General features: G+C 36.9%; 1 protein-coding gene across 3 annotated transcripts in view; it reads left to right on the forward strand.

The window, feature by feature from the left end:
* scn5lab (sodium channel, voltage gated, type V-like, alpha b) overlaps positions 1-21546 on the forward strand; it is a 186570-nt gene that overhangs the window by 44964 nt on the left and 120060 nt on the right. The window contains exons 4-7 of one of the 3 annotated variants that reach the window (XM_056263626.1): positions 3228-3317; positions 8290-8418; positions 12235-12326; positions 16210-16458. In XM_056263626.1, coding sequence (XP_056119601.1) covers positions 3228-3317; positions 8290-8418; positions 12235-12326; positions 16210-16458 — 560 coding nt within the window. Of the gene's footprint in view, positions 1-3219; positions 3318-8289; positions 8419-11908; positions 12001-12234; positions 12327-16209; positions 16459-21546 lie in introns of those variants that run through there. The other 2 variants (XM_056263625.1, XM_056263624.1) reach the window with 2 other exon arrangements.

The raw sequence follows: 21546 nt of genomic DNA on the forward strand, positions 1-21546 counted from the left end.
ATATTATTTGGAAAATTTATTTTTATATATAAAATTATATTTATTTATTTTATTTGTTTATATAATCAATTTATTTAGTTAATTTAATATATTTTTTGTTATTTATTTATGTATTTTAGTATAATTTTTGTTATTTATTTATTTAGTTTAATATATATTATAATATTTTATTTTATATATATAATGTATTTTATTATACATTTATTTATTAATTTTAATCTATTTTTCATTTAATATAATTTCTTATTATTTATTGATTACTTTTTTTGATTGATTTTATTCTCATGTTTCCTATTTATTTTGTTTATTTTATACATTTATATTATTCAAAAATTTTATATATTTACTTATTTTAATTTTTTTTATATATATTTTTTTTATCTGTATTTTTATTATTGATGTATTTATTTTATTGTAATTGTATTATATATTTATTTAAATCTAGTTATTTATCTAGTTTAATTGTATTATTTATTTATTTTTTACACTCTTTTTCTCTAAGCGTTCCCTCGGTTCCTCGAGTGCTCGGTTTGAAAGCCCCTGGTCTGAAGCACGACACACACACTCTAGTGTCAGTGTGTTGAAGGGCAGGCGGCACCTGTGACGACCCATACGAGTGTGTGTGTGTGTGTGTGTGTGTGTGTGACGCACTGGAGCGGTTCAATGTGTTCACTTTCAGGCGCCCACACAGACGGCACACATCCGTGCTAATAGCAGATTTCCCAGGAGAGCCGAAGCCAGGAAACATGTTTGATTAACCAGTGGCACAAGAGCGCATTCATGCGACGCAGACTCCGAGAGAGAGAGGGCCGAACGACACGCTGAAGTGATTGGGCTCATTAGAAAAATCTCAAAATCAGCCTCCGATCAAACGCAGCCTATCAGAGAGCGAAACAGCCACACAAGTCCTCGCTGACACGGAGACTCCCGAGGCTTTCCCCAGAGCTGACAGGCTGTTGTTGTGTATCACTGAACGCAGGAGAGTGAGAGTTCAGCTCTCCAGATAACTAACCAACAGATGCGACTCAACAAGTTTCAGTCGGTCTGTCCACAATGAAGGCGACGATCTTAGCCAATCAGAACATGCCTGATGTTTAATAGACAGGACTTTAGACCAATGAGAGTTACCTGTGGGCGGAGCTACCCGGTGCAACAATGCAGGATTAAGAAAAAACAAATGGAAATGTCAGATTCATTGGGATGTGTGAAGTTCATAATAATTAGCAAATGAATGAACATGCCATATCTTAAAATTCATATTCGTATCTTAGCCAGTTTATGGGTTTTGCGATGAGATGTTATTTTACAGTTTCGTTATCTATCTATCTATCTATCTATCTATCTATCTATCTATCTATCTATCTATCTATCTATCTATCTATCTGTCTGTCTGTCTGTCTGTCTGTCTGTCTGTCTGTCTGTCTGTCTGTCTGTCTGTCTGTCTGTCTGTCTGTCTGTCTGTCTGTCTGTCTGTCTATCTATCTATCTATCTATCTATCTATCTATCTATCTATCTATCTATCTATCTATCTATCTATCTATCTATCTATCTATCTATCTATCTATCTATCTATCTATCTATCTATCTATCTATCTATCTATCTATCTATCTATCTATCTATCTATCTATCTATCTATCTATCTGTCTGTCTGTCTGTCTGTCTGTCTGTCTGTCTGTCTGTCTGTCTGTCTGTCTGTCTGTCTATCTATCTATCTATCTATCTATCTGTCTGATAGTTCGGATATCTGTCTATCTGTTCGGGATGTCTTTGTTCACAATCACGACTTGCTCTGGAAAAGGCAAAGAGGATCTGAGACGCAAGAGAATAATACATTTATAGGACGAATCTTTAACCTTTTAACCATAATTACACTCATTACTGTCCATTTAAAATCCATCGAGTGAAAATTGTTCATAAGACGAAACTGAGACGTATCAATCCGTCCCCATCAGAAGTGAAATATCGACACAGATGAGAGTTCGAGATGCTGTAAAGCACTCGACGTTAGGAAGTCGTAGGCATAATTAGTGTGAGTTACGAGCATACATGCACTTCTGAAAGTGTAAGAGACCAAAATAAAACATTGTAGGCGTTCTTCATTAAAGGACTGTATTTCCAGTCCCACGATTCCAGCGCTGAACTGTAATTTCCAGCGTCATGTAGAAGAAAAAGCCGCTGTCATTTACTGTTATGAGCTTGTAGACTTCCACACCTGTAATGAAACCCTGTCATGAAAATGTCCAGAGAAAGTTTTAATGAGAAGTTTGACTTCTCAATGATCCCTTACATATGTAATGCTCAACTGTTCATAAAATAGTCTCACTTGAATGGCAAAATAATGTCCATCAGACGTCTCATCTTCTTCTGTCCTCAAGGCCCGTTCACATCAAGTGTGATAATTATTATGATGATTACTGGAACTATATAAGACGATATCGTTCTGTTTAATATACGCGCTGCAGTTTATGTCGTCTGTCTCTTTAAATGCTCAGGCTTTTTAAAGCAGGAAGGATTCTGATTGGCTGTCATTGTTTTTATCATTGATCAATTCGTATTGAAAGTGATTAGTTTCTCTTTGCCGTTATCATTACAGTTATCTATCTATCTATCTATCTATCTATCTATCTATCTATCTATCTATCTATCTATCTATCTATCTATCTATCTATCTATCTATCTATCTATCTATCTATCTATCTATCTATCTATCTATCTATCTATCTATCTATCTATCTATCTATTGTTCTATCATCTATCTATCCATCTATCTATCTATCGTGTTTCTTTTATATTTAGAACTATATTTATGTTTATCATTATAGTCGTCCTCCTTGGTGTGAACGGGCCTTTAAGACACATTTTTGCCGGTAAAAACAGACCCAAATGAATGAATAGTTTAGTGCACGACATGTATCGAGCTATAGCATGATGTGGAGCGGCTCAGATCACGTGATGAGAGATGTGTGAGTTCATACTGAGATCTCGGACTTCTGATTATCTTGAGCCCAGATTGAGACATTATTGAGACTCTTGAATCTCTTGACTAGAGGAGAGACACATGAGACTACAGGAGTCACACACATCTGAGAAGTCTTCATTTGCTCTCCATCTAATCTCATTAAGGTGTAGGAAAAAATTGTCTATGGAAAAAGAAAACTGATAATTTTCTTATTTTTTGGGAGGAGTGTCGAAGCATCTTTGTCTGTTTTTCTTAACTCGTTGTACTTTATTCAGTCTTTTCATTATGTGCACTATTCTGACCAACTGTTGCTTCATGGCCATGTCTGAACCAGCGCAGTGGGCCAAATACGTCGAGTGAGTATCGTTCCCTTCTTCTTTCCCAGCATTCCTGTCCTTCATTCCTGTCTCCTAAACCCTTCTCTCTCTCTGTGTATTGACCTCTGACCTCTGAAATGTGCCCTATTTGTTCTGATGTAAAGGTGTTTGTTGACTTGTCAACCTCGATTAGCATGTCAGGTAATGATCAGACTGAGCCGGAGCCGTGACGTCGAGAACTGCACCTCATAAACACAGGAACTAGATTCATTACAGGGAATGTTGTCAAAGGAATGTAAAAGAAATTAATCATTCTCAAATTGGCCAATACAATTTTTTTTTCAAAAGAACATGGGTTAAAATCAATAAAGCAATCAATCTATCTATCTATCTGTCTATCTATCTATCTATCTATCTATCTATCTATCTATCTATCTATCTATCTATCTATCTATCTATCTATCTATCTATCTATCTGTCTATCTGTCTATCTATCTATCTATCTATCTATCTATCTATCTATCTATCTATCTATCTATATAATGTATTTCTGCCCATCCATCCATCTTTTTATCCATCTTTCTATCCATCTTTCTATCTTTCCAACCATTAATCCATCCATCTTTCTATCTATCCATCCATCCATCCATCCATCAATTAATTTTTGGATCTTTCCAACATCCATCCATCTTTCTATCTTTCCAACCATCCATCTATCCATCCATATTTCTATCTTTCCATCCATCCATCTTTCTATCTTTCCAACCATTAATCCATCCATCTATCTTTCCAACCATTAATCCATCCATCCATCTTTCTATCTTTCCATCCATCCATCCATCCATCTTTCTATCTTTCCAACAATTAATCCATCCATCCATCTTTCTATCTTTCCATCCATCTTTCTATCTTTCCATCCATCTTTCTATGTTCCCATCCATCGATCCATCTTTCTATCTTTCCATCCATCCACCCATCTTTCTATCTTTCCATCCATCCATCTTTCTATCTTCCCATCCACCGATCCATCAATCCATCTTTCTATCTTTCCAACCATCCATCCATCTTTCTATCTTTCCATCCATCCATCCATCTTTCTATCTTTCCAACCATTAATCCATCCATCCATCTTTCTATCTTTCCATCCATCCATCCATGTTTCTATCTTTCCAACCATTAATCCATCCATCCATCTTTCTATCTTTCCATCCATCCATCCATCTTTCTATCTTTCCATCCATCCATCCATCCATCCATTTTTCTATCTTTCCAACCATTAATCCATCCTTTCATCTTTCTATCTTTCCATCTATCCATCTTTCCATCCATCTTTCTATCTTTCCAACCATCCATCTTTCTTTCTATCCATCTTTCCATCCATCCATCCATCCATCCATCAATTAATTTTTGGATATTTCCAACATCCATCCATCCATGATTTGATTTCCTGTAAGTGTATCATCTCTCTCTGGCTGTTGTTCAGCTCGTGTATCTCAGTGTTTCTCTGCTTGTCTGTTGTTTTGCGCGCTCATGTCTAGCTATCGGTCTAACCATTGTCCGGTGTGTCTGTCAGTTGATCTGCTTGTCTGTCTCTCGGTTTGTGTGTCCATCATCTCCAGCTTCAGTAAGGGCCCCAGCAACCCCAGCAGAAGTCAGCCCATGCGTACGTACATCCCAGTGGATAGACCGGATTTATCCCATGTTTTCCCGTGCAGCTCATACAGTTTGAGATGTGTGTGACCTACAGTGTAAGTAACTGTAGGAAACGAGGCTTGTGCTTGTAGAGAAGCACGCAGACCTTTAATGAAGACCCCTCTCGTGGCGTTCTGCACCGTGACTCACGAACGAACCGAGCATCTGATCTCTTCATGTGAAGAGGTGTTAAAGCATGTAGAGCATGCGACAACAACACCTGTTTTTGAAGCCAGTGAAGTCGTACCTCTCAGCACCCTTTGAAGAGATTTACACATCAAATTTACAGTCACGTACAATGACCTCAGAAAGTATCGGAACGCTTTTGAACACTTTAATCACACTTGTACATTTGTGAATGTCTTTGCTATATATAGGACCTGAAATTAAAGGAATAATTCACTTAAAAATGAAAATTCTATGAATTAATTTCTTCTACTGAACACAAAAGAAGATATTTTAAAGAATGTGCTTCCTTAGTAGGAAAAAAAATACTATGAGAACATGAACGTAAACAAATGTGAACGGCGCTCGGGACGGTCCACGGGCCAGCTCACACACACAGCCGTGTCTCAGACAGACTTCCTACACTTGAACTGACATATTCACACACATTTATGCCAAAAAATGGCAAAGTATCCGAGTAAACACAGTGGGTTATGGCTTGAGTGAACATAAACAGTTGAGTAAGACAACACATGTGTATCAGTACATTGGATCCGTGCATTCACTCTTAAAGTGACAGCAGCCTAATATTCCTGCCGGTGTCTGTGTTTTAATGTTAATCAAAAGGACAAAGAAAAAAATCACTCAATGCTCTTGACTGAATAACTTTTGAAATTTTAATAAGTTGCACTTATTAGTGAAGACTATCCAGTGTTATTTTACATTTGATTACTTTATTCAATGTCTCTACCTGAAAACTACCATTACATGTCTTAAATAATGTTTTAAAGTTATATCAGTTAGGCGAATAGATTTATCTGTGGTATCTAAAATTTTGGTGCCATAAATTTGGTGTTTAATGGCGGTAAAAATTATTTATGGCCAGTCAATTTCCCGGTAAAGTCACCGGCCATTGGCAGGTGTGGCTAAAATTAAGTTTTAGGCCCTGGCTATATAGCATTATTATTGTAGTTATATATTATTATAGAATTTATTAATATTGGTAAATGTAGTCATTTTAATGCATTTTAATTTCTTTTCATTTTAGTTTTATTAATTTTAGAATTTATTTCAGGTAGTCGCCAATGAAAATTTAAATTTTTTCATATAATATTTTATGTCAGCTTTATTCCAATTAATCAATGCTATTTAAATGCCACTTAGATATTTGTATTTTTTAAATTATAATTTTTAAATTAATTAGCAATTAGTTAACAATAACAAAACAGCTATATACAGTATGTGCGAATGTAAACGCTAAATAAATATCGCATTAATTGATATCTTGCTGTATAATCCAATGACATTCATATATTTTAAAAGTGTAACTAAAGTGTGTAAATACATTTTGCGGCCACTGTATGCATACAGGAACATTCTGCATCTCACGGACCGGCCCAGATGGGAATCTACAGTCTTTTTATGCATCTTCCACACTGAATTTGGAGAAAAATCTATGGAATTCTGGGATTCACACAATATATAGTAAATCAAACTGAGAATTCTTCTCTTTTATTGGCCGCTGAAGCATGAATGAATGAAGGAAAATATTTTAGAAATGGGAAGCAGACGTGCAGAGCTTTCGTTACGATTCTTCAGAATTCTGTAGAACTTTCTTCGGAACTTTGTAGAACTTTCTTCAGAATTCTGTAGAACTTCGGAATTCTGTAGAACTTCGGAATTCTGTAGAACTTTCTTGGGAATTCTGTAGAACTTTCTTCGGAACTCTGTAGAACTTTCTTCGGAATTCTGTAGAACTTCGGAATTCTGTAGAACTTTCTTCGGAATTCTGTAGAACTTCGGAATTCTGTAGAACTTTCTTCGGAATTCTGTAGAACTTTCTTCGGAATTCTGTAGAACTTTCTTCGGAATTCTGTAGAACTTTGGAACTCTGTAGAACTTTCTTCGGAATTCTGTAGAACTTTCTTCGGAACTCTGTAGAATTTTCTTCGGAATTCTGTAGAACTTCGGAACTCTGTAGAACTTTCTTCGGAACTCTGTAGAACTTTCTTCAGAATTCTGTAGAACTTTCTTCAGAATTCTGTAGAACTTCGGAATTCTGTAGAACTTTCTTCGGAATTCTGTAGAACTTTCTTCGGAATTCTGTAGAACTTTCTTCAGAATTCTGTAGAACTTCGGAATTCTGTAGAACTTTCTTCAGAACTCTGTAGAACTTTCTTAGGAATTCTGTAGAACTTTCTTCGGAATTCTGTAGAACTTTCTTCAGAACTCTGTAGAACTTTCTTAGGAATTCTGTAGAACTTTCTTCGGAATTCTGTAGAACTTATTCTGTAGAACTTTCTTAGGAATTCTGTAGAACTTTCTTCGGAACTCTGTAGAACTTTCTTCGGAATTCTGTAGAACTTCGGAACTCTGTAGAACTTTCTTCGGAACTCTGTAGAACTTTCTTCAGAATTCTGTAGAACTTCGGAATTCTGTAGAACTTTCTTCGGAATTCTGTAGAACTTTCTTCGGAATTCTGTAGAACTTTCTTCGGAATTCTGTAGAACTTTCTTCAGAATTCTGTAGAACTTCGGAATTCTGTAGAACTTTCTTCAGAACTCTGTAGAACTTTCTTAGGAATTCTGTAGAACTTTCTTCGGAATTCTGTAGAACTTATTCTGTAGAACTTTCTTAGGAATTCTGTAGAACTTTCTTCGGAATTCTGTAGAACTTTCTTTGGAATTCTGTAGAACTTTCTTCGGAATTTTGTTGATGTAGATTCCGTGTGGGTCTGAATGAAAGTGATGCTAATTTAAAAAAAATGCACGTTTACAAATGTGATGAGAGGTATGATACAAACCGAAATGAGATTTGACTCACAAATCCACTGAGCCGAGTGAAACTAGGAGGATAAATATGAGCTTTGCACTTCAGAATGCTGCATCTCTCATCGCTCTGCTGGAGGCTCTCTCGCTCTGATGGTCGAAATGACGCGCTGGATTTCAATGGCCATTCTTGTCTTGAGGACCACCAGTTCATCAAGCTTCGACTCGATCATTCATGTCACAGGGGCTGCCGGACCGTGAATGTGCTTCACACCGTGTGTGTGTGTGTGTGTCCCGTGTCCGTCATGATCTCTCTTCCCGGGGGTTTTCTTCCATTCCTCACAGTCTGAACTCCTGTCCATCCCTTCGTTCTCTCTTCCGCCCAGGTACACGTTCACTGGCATTTACACGTTCGAGTCGTTGATAAAGATCCTGGCGCGGGGCTTCTGCATCGGGCCCTTCACCTTCCTGAGGGACCCGTGGAACTGGCTGGACTTCAGCGTCATTGTTATGGCGTAAGTTATTATTTCCTGCATTTTGTCAAATAAATGACCTCTTTGACCCCTCCATGTGCAAGTCACCCTAAAAACATAGATTTTAATTTCACTTAATTCACTATATCATCAAAAAATCGACATTAGCACATCACTACACTGTTTATTATACAAAGTTGTAAATAAAAATATGGTTAAAAAAATATTTCAGTCTTTCACGTTTAATTCGATGATTATTTGTGAGATTTATATTCAAAATTGTTTAAAGTAAATTCTACACCGAATGTTTGTCAGTGTATGAGTTTGCTCTGAATTTGACCCTTAAAACATAAAGAACAATTATTATTTTTTAAAAGAGAAATTATTATTTTATTTTATTCACTATCAAAAAATAGACATTACCACATTATTGCACTGTACAAATGTTGTAAATAAAACAAAGATTTTTAAAGTATGTTTAAAATATACTCTTTATATCTCAAAATGTAATGTTCAATTCATTGTCACTTGCCATTTTGTTGTAATTATTTGTGAGATTTTTTTAAAAAATTGTTTAGAAGTATTTTTTCTTCAGTGTATAATTTTACACTGGTTTAGACCCTAAAAACAAAAATAAATTGAATTTTTTTAATATATATTATCTAATTATTGCACTTAAAAAAATATTTAGTAATTTTGTACGTTGTAAGTAAAAATGATTGGAGTACGTTTTACAGGAGGAAAATACTATTTCAGTCTTTCTACATCAAAATTTTACATTTAATTCAATTGCTGTTTCATTGAAATTATTCGTGAAATAACTTTTTTAATAGTTTTAAAGTAATTCCTACTCTAATTTTTCTTTTCAGTGTTTGACTATACCCTGGATTAGACCCTAAAAATCATTATTTTTTAATTCAATATATTATCTAAAAATAGACTAGATTATGATTTTCCATTACCGTAATAACGATTGTCCGCTGTAGGACGCAGAGCAACAGAGATAATAATGAAACAATAAAAGCTGCTGTTATTATTTTCAATAGGCCGTAATAATCTAATCTCAACCGCTTGACCCGTCAGTGATGGAACTGAGGAGGGAAAGACGTCCATATTTGTGATTAATTGTTCTGAAGGGTTGCGTGTAGAGGAGCGCGAGCACTTACCCCGTCCTTGACCCGAATCCCAAAACACACGTCGCCATGGCAACTGAGGTGAGCGTGGATGTGGACCGATTCCCGGGAGTCGAGCATCATATCGATGTGTCACCGAGTGCCGTTCACATCCAGTAATATCATTCTCACCTCAGTTACTGGCTTGTTCACTTAAAAAGAACATTTGAAATCTGAAATATCCTGGGGAATAAACTTTTAAAGATGCCTATGCACAGATAGAAATAGTCTTTAATAATGTTTTTACTTGTTTTTAGTCTTATAGAAGGCTTTAGATTAGAATATGGTGTGTATATATATATACGCACCATATTCTAAAGCCTTCTATAAGACTAAAAAGACTATAGTGATATTTATCACCATATATATAGTGCATATTTTTATGAACATTTATTGTAAACATAATTACAGTAAAATACTGTAAACTAATTTACAAAACTGAAGAAATTAATACTTTTATTCATCAAGGACGCATTAAATTGATCATAAGTGCCAGTAAAGACGTTTATAATGTTACTAAAGATTGCATTTCAAATAAATGCTGTTCTTTTGAACTTTCTGTTCATCAAAAGTCCTGAAAAATAAAAATGTATCATAAATGTTTCTTGAGCATCAGATCCTCATATTAGAGTGATTTCTGAAGGATCATGTGACACTGAAGACTGGAGTAATGATGCTGAAAATTCAGCTTTGATCACAGGAATAAATTACACGTTACTGTATATTCACATAGAAAACAGCTGATTTACATTGTAATAATATTTCACTATTTTTACTGTATTTTTGATCAAATAAATGCAGCGTTGGTGAGCAGAAGAGACTTTAAAAACCTCAAATGAAAGCGTATTATTTAGTGAAACGCCTGTATGCCGAGTTTGCCTGCGTCTCCTGACTCTTACAGTGATGAAGTGCTGATTTCTCGCTGCTTTTTATGGCTTTATTCCTCAAGCTTTAACAGGCCTGTTGTCCTTGACCCGCGAGTGAGCGACGTCAGACGGACCCTCAGGCTCGACCGCTGCTATAAGTCACGCTCGTATTGGGATGTTGACTTCATTAAACCCAGACGGATGACGGCGAGCGGATAGAGAATAAACACTTACTGCCGAACACCAGGTTTCTATAGAAACAGATCAGCTGTGGTCAAGCGTCGGACGTCAAGCGTAATCATATTTTAATGTGATATAGTGTATCTTGAACACCAGCAGCTCAATGTACAGTCATTTAATCAGGTTAATGATCAGAGAGGATTCAATTTGATATGGAAACAAAGCCGCCAACGTTATACGACTTCATCCCGTCTGTCAAAATCAAGGCAGTGTCTAAATCTGTGCCGACTTAAAGGGACAGTTCACCCAAAAATACAAACTCTGCAAAAAAGTGCCATATTTTTGTCTTGTTTTCCAGTACAAATATCTATAATCATTCTTAAAACAAGGTAACGTTACTGGAGAAGCGAAACGCCCCAAGATTAGTTTTGTTTTCTATAAAATTTATCAAAATGGAGGGTTTTTGTTTGAAACAAGAACAAATAATAAGAAAAAAAATCTTATTTTTCTGACCCATTTGGTAGATATTTGTTCTGCAAAATACATTAATTAAATTAAAAAAATATGTATTTTAAAATGAAAGCATCCAAAATAAAATACTACAAAAGATGATATATATATATTTATTTTTATTTTAATATTTTAATGCTGCATGTCAGGTGAAATCAGAGAACTGTGAACATGTAAATTCAATTAAATTATTTTAAATTCATTAAATTATTTTAAAATAAAAGCAACCAAAAATAAAACGTTTACTACAAAAGATGAAATATATATATTTTTCATTTTAAATTTTTATTCCTGCATGTCATGTGATATCGGAGATCTGTGAACATGCAAATGTGTTGTTAAATTCTTGAAATATCAATCTTTTAAGCTTTTATATTTTATATTTTTTAGCTCAAAGGTCACAAACAAGTTTGGAAATCCCTGAAAGCTTTCTGTGAATTTATGTTGCTATTTTGCTAAATAACTTTATGGTTCTGTTCATGAGAGCATCATCAATATTCACTTTGATTGTATTGAAAATAAAAAATCAGCAACAAAAACACAGAAAGAACTAAATCCACTTAGATAAAAAAATAAAATAAAAAGATTATATGCTATTTCTATATTTTTTTATTTTTCTTAATTCTTTGGGTGAACTATTCCTTCCTTAAACATTGTTTTTTTGGTAAACTATTTCTCTAAGGGAGTAAAATGTACAACATCATAGGAGGTTGTTTAGTTTCCTGACGCTTTAATTTTCTCCCTTTTTTTCTGTCTTTCAGTTGTTTGTCCTTTTATCCATATAACTGTAATTTGATTCTGCAGGTTTCTAACTGAATTTATAAAAGTAGGCAATCTGCAAGCTCTCCGAACGTTCAGGGTCCTCCGCGCTTTGAAAACTATTTCCGTAATTCCAGGTAAGACGTTCCTGAACCTGTGCGCAAGGAAAACGTTTAGTGTTGCTCTCTGTCCAAGTCCAATAGCAAACTAAAAAAAGCTCAGGAGTTTTCCTGCATCCGGTTCTTCCCGCGTTGTGTTCTCCAGTCACCCCTGAAACTGCCCAGCATTCCTGCTTCATTCTCCGCTGTGTTGTTGTTTGCCTGTTGTTGTGCTGTTGTCATTGTCTGTGCTCCAATTCTCGCTTATTGCAGATATGTTACTGAGTTTGTGGACCTGGGCAATGTCTCAGCGTTACGGACATTCAGGGTTCTGCGAGCACTGAAAACTATCTCAGTCATCCCAGGTGAGAGGCCGACGAACGCCAAGGCCTGCAGTGCTAATGGATGACCCGAGCATTTCCAAAACACTCTTGGAAACATGCAGAATGTAGAAAATGAGACTTTTGAGATGGGCATAAACTGAAACCAGCTGATTTAAGTGGACAAAACTCTCTAAAACCATCAGACCAGACCTTTGCATTGCAAAAAATGATTTTTTGTCTCGTTTTCCAGTAAACATTCTCAAAGTCCCCCTGTAGTCCATGATTGTATCCCTTAAAAACTCATCTTTGATCACCAAAATGACATATTTAAACGTTTTTCATGCCTTAAAATATCTTGAATGTAACTCGACACCCTTGCCTCATTTAGTATGCGCGGTTCTATGAATATGCAAATGAGCCCCGCCTCCACTCACTCCCTCAGCTCAGAGATCCACTGGTTGACGATCACACGTTGATCTGATTGGTTACAAGGTCGTTTGTGACGTCAGAAACACCAGCGATTTCAAACCGTGTTTTTGAGACTGTCTTTGGTTCACTGCAGTTTTAAGCAGAAAATACTCAGCAATGCTGTCGACTTATGAACTTACACATGGTGTGTCTTAAAGCGTATTAAAAACACCACATAGACACATAAACAATGCTGGATTATCACCACAGGGGGACTTTAAATTAGCCTACTTCTCAGTTTTCCAAGCAACTGCCATGGAGTCCGGTTCTAAAAGTATACAAATCCATTAATTTTCTCCATAAGGAAATTGATCTTAACTTATAAACCTACTGTGAGCTAAGGGTTGTGTATTGATGGTATATGCTATTGCTGAATAGCCTGGATGCCAGCCCGAACCCCGCCCACAACATTTTTTGGTCGGGATGTTCGGTCTGGATTGAGGAGTAATTATGATCAGTCAAAAAATGGTCGGGCCAATCAAATTGCCAGGGCGGGCTTTATACGATGATGGACAGATGATCTGCAGTTACGTCATCATCACGTCATCAAAGAGCGCTTGGGTTGAACTGGTTTCCCTCAGAGATGACTGCAGCTGGAGAACTGAGATGTAGATCCCGCTATCGCGTCTGTTGTAAAAGAAATCGACAGCGCATTCATTTTAATAGACGAACAGAGAACTGCAATCAAGGCATTTGTCGATCGGAAAGATGTGTTTGCCGTCCTTCCTACGGGATTCGGCAAAAGTGTAATTTATCAGCTGGCTCCGATGGTCACTAAGAAGACGGGATGCAATGAAAACCCTGTGGTCGTTGTGGTTTCTCCTTTGGTCGCACTCATGGAGGGCCAAGAAGCAACACTCGTTATTTTACTTCTTCCAGCGTGCGTGCATGAGTTCTGTAGTTGACAACTGTGCTATGCAAAGTAGTTGACTTACTGCGTTGCTCTCATTGGTTGTAGGTCTATCCAATTGAGTGCAGAGTTTTTTTTTGGATTCGGTTAAGACACGCCTCATAATCAAAGCCCTATGGAGCAGTATCAGACTCACATCTGACTAGAATATGAGTATGACGAAGTCAGGCTAATTGCTGAAGCCATCAGTCCACATTATTTCAACTTATTTTTAAAAAATTCATGTCTAACTGTTAAAAAAACTACATTACTCATAATACTGTACAGAAAATTCCCCTAATCAGAGAGCTGCGGTGAGCCAATAGCAGCAAAATAACTCTTAAGCTCCGCCCACTCTGATAAAGCATGCAAATTATGTAATCGAGTCAGTCTTGCGATGCTGTTAAAATACTTTGATTTTGATTTGCAATGATTCATGGGATTGTAGTTCTTTTCCTCATTTGAAGCCATTAAGTACACAGTCTAGTATTTTCAAAAAATTCTTTGCTTTAAATGAAAGTTTATAATGATGTGATTCACCTCATAGGTGGTTGGTTTGGTTGTAGTAGTTAGCACTTTAACCGAACTTTAAAGGGGTAGTTCAAACCAAAATGTAAACTCTGTCAGTAATTACTCTCCCTCATGTACAATACTTTTTGTGCGCAAAAAACAAACAAAAATAACGACTTTATTCAACTCTTCATGTCCTTCTCTGTGGGCCTCGAGTGAGTTCACGTAGTGTAACAGCGCAGCGCTTCTGGTGTACGTCACACGCAGGCTCACTATTGGCCAGCATCACACGCATCACACACATGACCAGCGTCGGCCAATAGTGAGCCTGCGTGTGACGTACACCAGAAGCGCTGCGCTGTTACACTACGTGAACTCACTCGAGGCCCACAGAGAAGGACATGAAGAGTTGAATAAAGTTGTTATTTTTGTTTGTTTTTTTGCGCACAGAAAGTATTCTCGTCGCTTGATAAACTTAAGATTGAGCCGCTGTCGTCACTCGGACTATTTTAACGATGTCTTTAATAACTTTTCTGGGCCGGCAATTTTCGATCCCTTAGAAGCCTATGGAGGAGTGATCCAGCTCTCAGATTTAATCACAAATATCTTAATGTGTGTTCTGAAGATGAAGGAAAGTCTTACGGGGTTGAACAACATGAGGGAGAGTAATTACTGACAGAGTTTACATTTTGGGGTGAACTATCCCTTTAAGTCCCTATGGTAAAAATGCTAAGAGAACCGACGCCAGGCCCTGTCGCTCAGTTAAAGCTGTTAACATTAGACACATTAGAGCGGCTTACCACAGGTCAATCACACACACAAGTGAAATGACACCAGGGTTGCTGGTTCGAGTTACCGTCACCTGTCAGCGCTGGGTTCAGTTAACTCACACTAAGAGTCTCATTGCACCGTGGTGGTTGACATGTTAAAGGCATGGGTAGATGTAGAGAACATGACTTTGCATGGTGAGCCAGTGAGCCGACGCTTCTTATGGAATCAGAAATACAGCTATACACATGAAAGTTAAACACACACACACATAAATATGCCTATATATAAAATATGCATTATGAAAAGTGCAGGTTCTGGTTCCACAGAAGCGTCTGTTTTAAACTGTCACATTTTGTGTGCTTCCCGCACCCACAAATGTGTGTGAAGACAGCCCTAGATGTGCCGTGCTGTGCTTGTGGTTTAATGTGCGTGATTGATGGATTAAAGATGCGATCCAGGGTTTGGCAACATTCAGAACGGTGTTAGTTTGATATAAATTGGCAAAAATTTACTGGAAGTTGAATTGGAATTTGATTGGGAAGAAATACTGAATTGCAATGGGGAAAAAAATCAAAACAACCACAAAAAAGGTTTTGTAACAGTAATAATTACATGGTTACACTTTATATTAAGGTGTTACAGTGTATTTATAAATGCAAGTACTGTGTAATAATAATTAACACACGTTACTTACTATAGGGTTTGGTTTAGGGTTAGTTGCATGTAATTATGCATAATTTATGAAACTGTAACAGTGGAATAGTTTAAAAATAAATATTATATTCTTAATATATTATTTTCATATTCTAGAGTATTTGCAAATTTTTCAACATTTAAAACATATATATTTATCAATTTTTTACACTCTTTCAGCTTGATAATTAAAACATGTATTAGACTAAAAAAGTATAGGTGACATGAAAAATACATAAAGAACGTTTATAGTTATTAAAAATAAAATGTACACATATTTTTTTTAAATATTATTATTGTTAATTATACAGTATTCATGTCACACACACCTTAATTTTTAAGAATAATAATTATACATGTACTAATATAATATATATATGTATATATATTTCAATGACAGTTCTGAGTTTAATAGTCATGCTCAATCAGATTTTGAATGGTGCTCAACCCTGATCTAATGAAATGACAATTGCTTTGATTTGATCAACTAGAAATTAAAATAAGCACAAATGAGCATATAATTTGCATTGAAACTCAGTCCAGCCTGGCTGAGAGAGCCGGTCCTCTTCTGATCTGCTGGTGTGTCTCGCTCAGGCCTGAAGACCATCGTCGGCGCGCTCATTCAGTCGGTGAAGAAGCTGGCCGACGTCATGATCCTCACGGTCTTCTGCCTCAGTGTGTTCGCTCTCATCGGCCTGCAGCTCTTCATGGGGAACCTGCGTCAGAAGTGTGTTCGCAGCACCACACACTGTCTCAACACCACCTTACCTTCATACAACAACAGCACTTTCTTCTGCAATAACAGAACCTGGCCCTCGCTGGAGGACTTTAACAATAATGAAGGTCAGTGAAGCTCAAACGTTGACTTCCTCAAGTAGATCATGTGTATCTAAAGCCCGTTCCCCCATATGACGCTCTCTGTCTCTTCCTAATGTTACTAATACCTATCTATAGAAAATACCATCACAAGTGATATATACAACTAAGATATCATTCTAATTTGACTAGGAATTAGGCGTAAAGGGGTGGTATAATGTAACCTGGCCCTAGCCAGATGAATTTCGCTCCGCCTAGCTTCACTCACATCCATCTGGAACCTCTTCCATTGAGAGTGATTTCTCCAACCAACTTTATGGTTTAGCCAATCAGGACGCAGGGCGGGAGTTTCATAGATGTGACGTAGTGGAGAAGCGACCGTGAGACTGTTTTGATTCAGACAACAATGGCGGCTCGCATCGAGGAAACAAGCGTTAACATTGATGCTGCTATTTCATCCGTGTTGTCCAATCTACCTAATATTGTTTCATTAAAAGAACATCAGAGAACGGCTCTTAAGGCTTTTGTTGGTTATTTACATTAGACTATAAACTTGGTTGGTTGGTTATTTACATTAGACTATAAACGTGAGAACTGTTCATATTGTGCTTGCATTACACTGGTTCACATCATTAGCTATTGCCTGTCTTATGTTTCACGATTTGTACTTACCTCAGTGACACTTTGTCGAGCTCTGTTCTCAGTTGTTGGCCTCGACAATTTAGTAGCTGGGGGAGCAGTGGGTGTTCGGGGTTGGGGACGCAATTTCGACGGAGTCGGTTCCCTGTTCCGTTTATGTGCGACAGGCGCCTTCGCACTCACTGATGTTTCTGATGATTGTTCAGAAAGCGGTTCCTCTTCTGCTTTTTGCCATCCTCTAAAATTTGCCAGAGCATCTTCGAGTCTGCCGATCAAGCGAACGCACCGACTGCATATCCGACATGATCTTACCTGAACTTCTGTAAGTCGTTCGTCTATACTTTTTTTGGTTGGCTTCTTTGTTAAAAATAATGTTGCCTTTTATCCGCACATTTTCATGGCACAGACGGCATTGATCATTTACCGACATTGCACTGATTGCACTGCTGCTATATCCAAGATGTCGGCTGTTCTGTTTTGTTTTTTCCTGCGTCGCTCTCATCAGCGTCACGGGTTGGCTTCGGTGTGAGTGGTTGAAATAGCACGTCGATAAAGATGACAGACAAGTGGCTTATCCAATCATATGCAAGGATTTTTGATAAGGCCCAGCCTTCTGAAACGCCATTTCAATGGATCGGTTCCAGATGGATGAGTGAAGCTAGGCGGAGCGAAATTCATCTGGCTAGGGCCAGGTTAGGTATAATGCCCTTTTCACAAGATGTAAAATAAGTCTGATGTCCCCAGTGTGTGTGTGAGAAGTTTTAGCTCAAAACACCCCACAGATATTTGTATATAGCATGTTAAAATTGTCACTTTTTGAGGCTGAGCAAAAACGCACCGTTTTTGTGTGTGTCCCTTTAAATGCAAATGAGCTGCTGCTCCCGGCACAGGGGGCGGAGCTTCAAGAGCTTGTGTCCTCACACAGACACGCACTGAAAATTTTAAAAACTTAATTTTTTAAAACCGGAGTCAGACAAAGATGGAGAGACTCAAGAAGAAGAGACAACATGTAGAAGCAACAGGACATTTCTGAATGGTTAGTTGATGAATTTCTGTAGCTTATGTGTAGTTATCTTATAGTCATTGATTAGCATATTCTGTCATGATAATCTATTAATCGCGTTTCCGGGGGCGGGGTTTATGCAAATTCAAGGGTTGGTGATGTCACTAACCCGGGAGGAAGCTCGTGTAGTTCTACCAGCCGTTTGTTGTAGTCCTAAAAAAACGATTTCTTTAAAAGCAAATATCTTTGAACTTTGAGCGCTGTAACTTTGCAGATGTTGTTTATGCTCAAACAGCAACATTACACACTAACTACAGTTAGAAAAGTGAAATCATAATCAACCACCCCTTTAAAAGAATTAAAAGTAACATTACGCTGTTGGAGAGTGTTGTTATAATACCAGTGTTCAGTGGATTAAATCATTTACTAGATTAACGATCCATCAATCAACAAATTAAACTCCCTCATACTGTCAGAAATTACTAAAGCGTCATTCGATTTGACAAATAATCAATTTTCTTGTTCCTAATAGTCAACATAATGCAGGGGAAACCGTAAAATGAACTGCAGAAGTGCTAAACTTGCATCATAAAATTACTACACATGAACTTTTCTTTTCCATGCCTCGTTTTATTTTACAGGTGAAACTCGAAAAATTTGAATATCGTACAAAAGTTCATTTATTTCAGTAATTCAACTTAAAAGGTGAAACTAATGTATTATACACTCATTACATGCAAAGTGAGATATTTCAAGCCTTTATTTGTTATAATTTTGATGATTATGGCTTACAGATATGAAAACTCATGAGACGTGAGCTCCGCTGCCAGTCCCTCTGATTGGTTGTCGCTCGCGAAATCCGCTTCTCATTTGCATAAAGTTGAAATTAATGAACTTTCGTCTCGCGTCGCTTGACACGCCCACATTCTGTCGCCAACGGTAACTGTCACTCATGTCGCCGGAAGTCGCCAGCGCTCCATAGAAATGAATGGGATCATGTGGCTGTCGCTGGCGGTGTGAACGCTTGAGTCTGAATGCTTAGCAGAAACAATATCTTCATCTCTTACATCTGGCGTGTGGCCGAACGGTTGCTAAGGTCTTCTGAGTGGGTTTTAGCACGTTGCTAGGTGGTTTTTTACTGGTCCGAGTCACAAGAGTCCACCTTCAACTCTCTCTGATGTTCTGGAGTCGAGATAAGATTAGACTGAGAGTCGAGTAAGAACTGCTTTAAAGCGAGATTATAGAGCTGTACAAACGACTGTGAAGCATTCAGGAGACGTTAGTAAAAGTCTCATTACTTTCTAGAAGAAATATAAAAAAATATAAAAAAGTTTTTTTTTTTCTAATCTTATTGTAGGCCTGTTTATTAATATTTTGAATTAGCTTCCATTTTTATTATTTCAGTGTTCAGTAATTTTGTTATATGCCTTTTTCTTATTTAGTTATTTTCAATTTTAGAACTTCAACTTAAAATTTACATCAGTCAAAGTTTTTTAAGTTCTTTAAGTTTTTCTTTAAATGTTTAAGTTTTTCATTTAATATTTACATTTACTTTTTATAATAAGCTTTCATTTCTGTTCATTTTAATTTTAATTTAAGATTTAGTCATTTTGGTATGTGCTTTTGTCTTATTTATTTATTTATTTTTAATTCTTATTTAGCTTAAATTTGTTTAGTTATTTTTCTTCTAGAACTTCAACTTAAAATTCTAATTCTTTATAAGATTTTTTTTTTTTTCATACCATTTAAAGGTAGATTGGTCTAATTAATTACGATAAGTAAGTCTGACTAACCGCTAGTTGGTTAGACGAGTTAAGACTCTGGATGGCTATGTTTATGCAACTGTCCCGTGGTTACATAATCATACTTGTTTGCTACTTACAATTAGCTTTGATTGAATAAATACTTCAGACATAGTCAACAAGAGATTACCAGTTGACTAGATGGCCTGAATGAACCCTGCAGCCTCTGTCACATTGATCACATATTGAAATATGAAGCATGTTGATCATAATCCTGCAGTTAAATGACGAGAGTCAGAAGACTCGACGTCTAAGATGAGATTCAGTCTTATTTTGGGTTGGTCTCATTTCATTAGAATAGCAATTAGGACAGAGCTGGCACTCGATGAGTTGACCCGCAGAACGCAGATGTAGGACGCAGACAGAAATAGACAAGACTTCTCCTGATGTGCTTCGTCATGGTCCAAAACACAGAGAACCTAAACACTCCTCCTGAGTTTAAAACACTTCACAAACCACTGTTAATGGAGTTTCAGAGGTCACCTACACTGCAAAATATTCATCAAAATCAAGTGAGCTTAAAACAAGACAATATATTGGCCAATAGGGTCAAGAAAATAATCTTAATTCAAGGGGGAAACTAGTTTATTATTCTGACTCCACTGGCAAATGTGTCTTGATTTAAGGATGTTTATAATAATAATAATAATTCGTTACATTTATATAGCGCTTTTCTCGGCACTCAAAGCGCGTTTAGATATTTGTACTGGAAAACCAGACAAAAATACTGAGGAAGAAAAAAATTTCATAGATTTATAAAAAAAAAAAATCAAGTGATTTGTATATAAACGTGTAATAATAACATTCTAATAATACATTTTTATTGACATAAATATATTTTTATTCCAATTATTTTTTTGAAATATAAACGTTGTTTCGTAAACACTTCTTTTCATAACGAATTTATTCAAACATATATTAAATATTGAAGATCAGGTTAAGGAAAAAATATGCATATATATTTACCAAAATGCACCAGATTAAATTTGTCTAGCTAACTAATGAGTTTATGCAAAATAAACATTATGTGCAATTATTGTTCACAAGCCATATTATCGTATTATTAAAAAAAAAGATTAAAAAAAGATGCTGTTTGCGAATGTACGCTGGAACGATGGTTTCGGGAAACACCGACTCGTTGAACTGATGATAACGACGGAACTTGCGACCACAGTTGTCTAACGATGCTTTCGGGGAAACACACCCCAGATGTATAATCAAAAGCACCTTGTTAGCGATCAAACACGATATAGTCAGGCCGATAAGCTTGCGCTCCAGGAGAGTTAAGGTTATGCCGACAGCTGGACGGGAAGATCGGGATTCGGGACGTCTGCCAAACACGAGCGCTAGCGTTTCCGTCGCCGGCGGCTCTCCAGCTCGAGTGATGGAGCGAGTGAGAGAGAGACGGCATGAAAATGACAGCCGATAAAATGGAGGGCTCTGGATGCCAACCTGAGGCTGTTGGTCATCTAATCTCTCAGCCACTCTCTTTAACCGGGGGAAAACACACACGAGTTCACCGCTTCTCTTCACAGCCGGGCAAAACAGTGTACGTCACAACAGTTTCTGCTTTACACACACATGTATTGATTCCAGCGCTGAGAAGCTTTTCAAACTCAATCTAAAGCAGTTCAGCTGAAGTCAAATTGAAGCTTTTAAGGGGCTGGTATG

This window comes from Rhinichthys klamathensis, unplaced genomic scaffold (assembly GCF_029890125.1).
Source record: "Rhinichthys klamathensis goyatoka isolate OS25496 unplaced genomic scaffold, OSU_Roscu_1.1 h1tg000209l_1, whole genome shotgun sequence".
NCBI lineage: Eukaryota > Metazoa > Chordata > Actinopteri > Cypriniformes > Leuciscidae > Rhinichthys > Rhinichthys klamathensis.